This window comes from Psammomys obesus, unplaced genomic scaffold, assembly GCF_907164565.1.
Source record: "Psammomys obesus unplaced genomic scaffold, mPsaObe1.curated_primary_1811, whole genome shotgun sequence".
In the NCBI taxonomy this organism is placed as follows: Eukaryota; Metazoa; Chordata; class Mammalia; order Rodentia; family Muridae; genus Psammomys; species Psammomys obesus.
Genome location: NW_026595982.1, coordinates 1 through 1470, shown reverse-complemented (window position 1 = coordinate 1470; position 1470 = coordinate 1). Strand labels below are relative to the sequence as shown.

The following is a 1470-nucleotide window of genomic DNA, read 5'->3' as shown; positions in this document are numbered from 1 at the left end:
AGCGGGGCGGCGCGCTCGCCCGAGGGCAGGGCGGCTTCGGGCTAGGTGTGGGTCCCCGCGGCCGCCGGGACGGGGGGCCCGGAGGAGAGGCCGGGGGCGGCGGCGGCGGGGGTGGGGTGGGGGCGGCGGCGGCGCGCTCCTCCCGCCCTGGCTGAAGTTGGAAAAGTTTCCCCAAGTTTGGGGCGGCGGGCTTTCGGGGGACCCGGGGCGGAGGGGCGCTGGGAGCAGAGCGGGGCCGGGCCGGGGTCGGGGCCGCCGCCGCCGCGCCGTGCCCGCCCGGGGCGCTGCCCCCTCCCTCCCCCGGGAGCGGCGCGGCCCCCCTCCCCCCCACCTGCTTCCTGCCTCAGCCTCCTGCCCCGATATAACGCCCTCCCCGCGCCGGGGCCCGGCCTTCGCGCTCTGCCCGCCGCCGCGGCCGCTGCTCCGCTCCGCGCCGGGCCGGCCAGGCCGGACAGCCCCCGGCCAGGGCGGCGCCCCGGTGGGCACCGCGCCCCCGTCCTCCTCATCGCCGCCCCGCGCGGGGGCGACTTCTCCGGAGGCGGGAGGCGCGCCGCCCTCGGCTGCTCGGCTCCCCACTCGGGCAGACTCCTCGGCCCTGAATGACTTTTCCTGAAGCGGACTTTTTCCCTAAATCGGGTAACCGTCCCCGCAGGGGTCGTCTCTCCCGGACGGCCCGCTCCCTGGACGCCCCCCGCGCCCCGCTCCAGTGCCCGGCAGCACCCGGGTGGGACACGTAGGCTAGCCTGGCCTCCTCCCCGGCCGCGGCCTTCGTCCTGCCCGCTCTGCCGTGCGGGGCCGGCGGGCCTGGGCCTCCAGCCGCGGAGGCCGCGGTCCTCCTCCGCCGGCGTCCAGGCCGCGGGGCCGCCTGCCCCCGGCCGGCCGAGGGGAAGGGGAGGCGGAGGGGCCGGGCGCCGCGTGCCCCTCACCCGGCGCTGTGTGTCCCCGCAGGAGAGCGTGCTGGGCAGACGATGCTGGACGCGATGGAGGCGCCCGGCCACTCGAGGCAGCTGCTGCTGCAGCTCAACAACCAGCGCACCAAGGGCTTCTTGTGCGACGTGATCATCGTGGTGCAGAACGCCCTCTTCCGCGCGCACAAGAACGTGCTGGCGGCCAGCAGCGCCTACCTCAAGTCCCTGGTGGTGCACGACAACCTGCTGAACCTGGACCATGACATGGTGAGCCCGGCCGTGTTCCGCCTGGTGCTGGACTTCATCTACACCGGCCGCCTGACGGACGGCGTGGAGGCGGCGGCGGCGGCGGCCGTGGCCCCGGGGGCCGAGCCGAGCCTGGGCGCCGTGCTGGCCGCCGCCAGCTACCTGCAGATCCCCGACCTCGTGGCCCTGTGCAAGAAGCGCCTCAAGCGCCACGGCAAGTACTGCCACCTGCGGGGCGGCGGCGGCGGCGGCGGCGGCTACGCGCCCTACGGGCGGCCCGGCCGGGGCCTGCGCGCCGCCACGCCGGTCATCCAGG

At 77.6% G+C, this 1470-nt stretch overlaps 1 protein-coding gene across 1 annotated transcript; it reads left to right on the top strand.

The window, feature by feature from the left end:
• Positions 1-427: 427 nt before the first annotated feature.
• LOC129686642 (hypermethylated in cancer 1 protein-like) lies at positions 428-1460 on the top strand (the record flags this gene model as incomplete). The annotated part of the gene is made up of 2 exons (XM_055620645.1): positions 428-636; positions 949-1460. Coding segments are annotated over exons 1-2 (549 nt in total), but the record flags the coding sequence as incomplete, so codon positions are not given.
• Between the last annotated feature and the right edge of the window lie 10 nt (positions 1461-1470).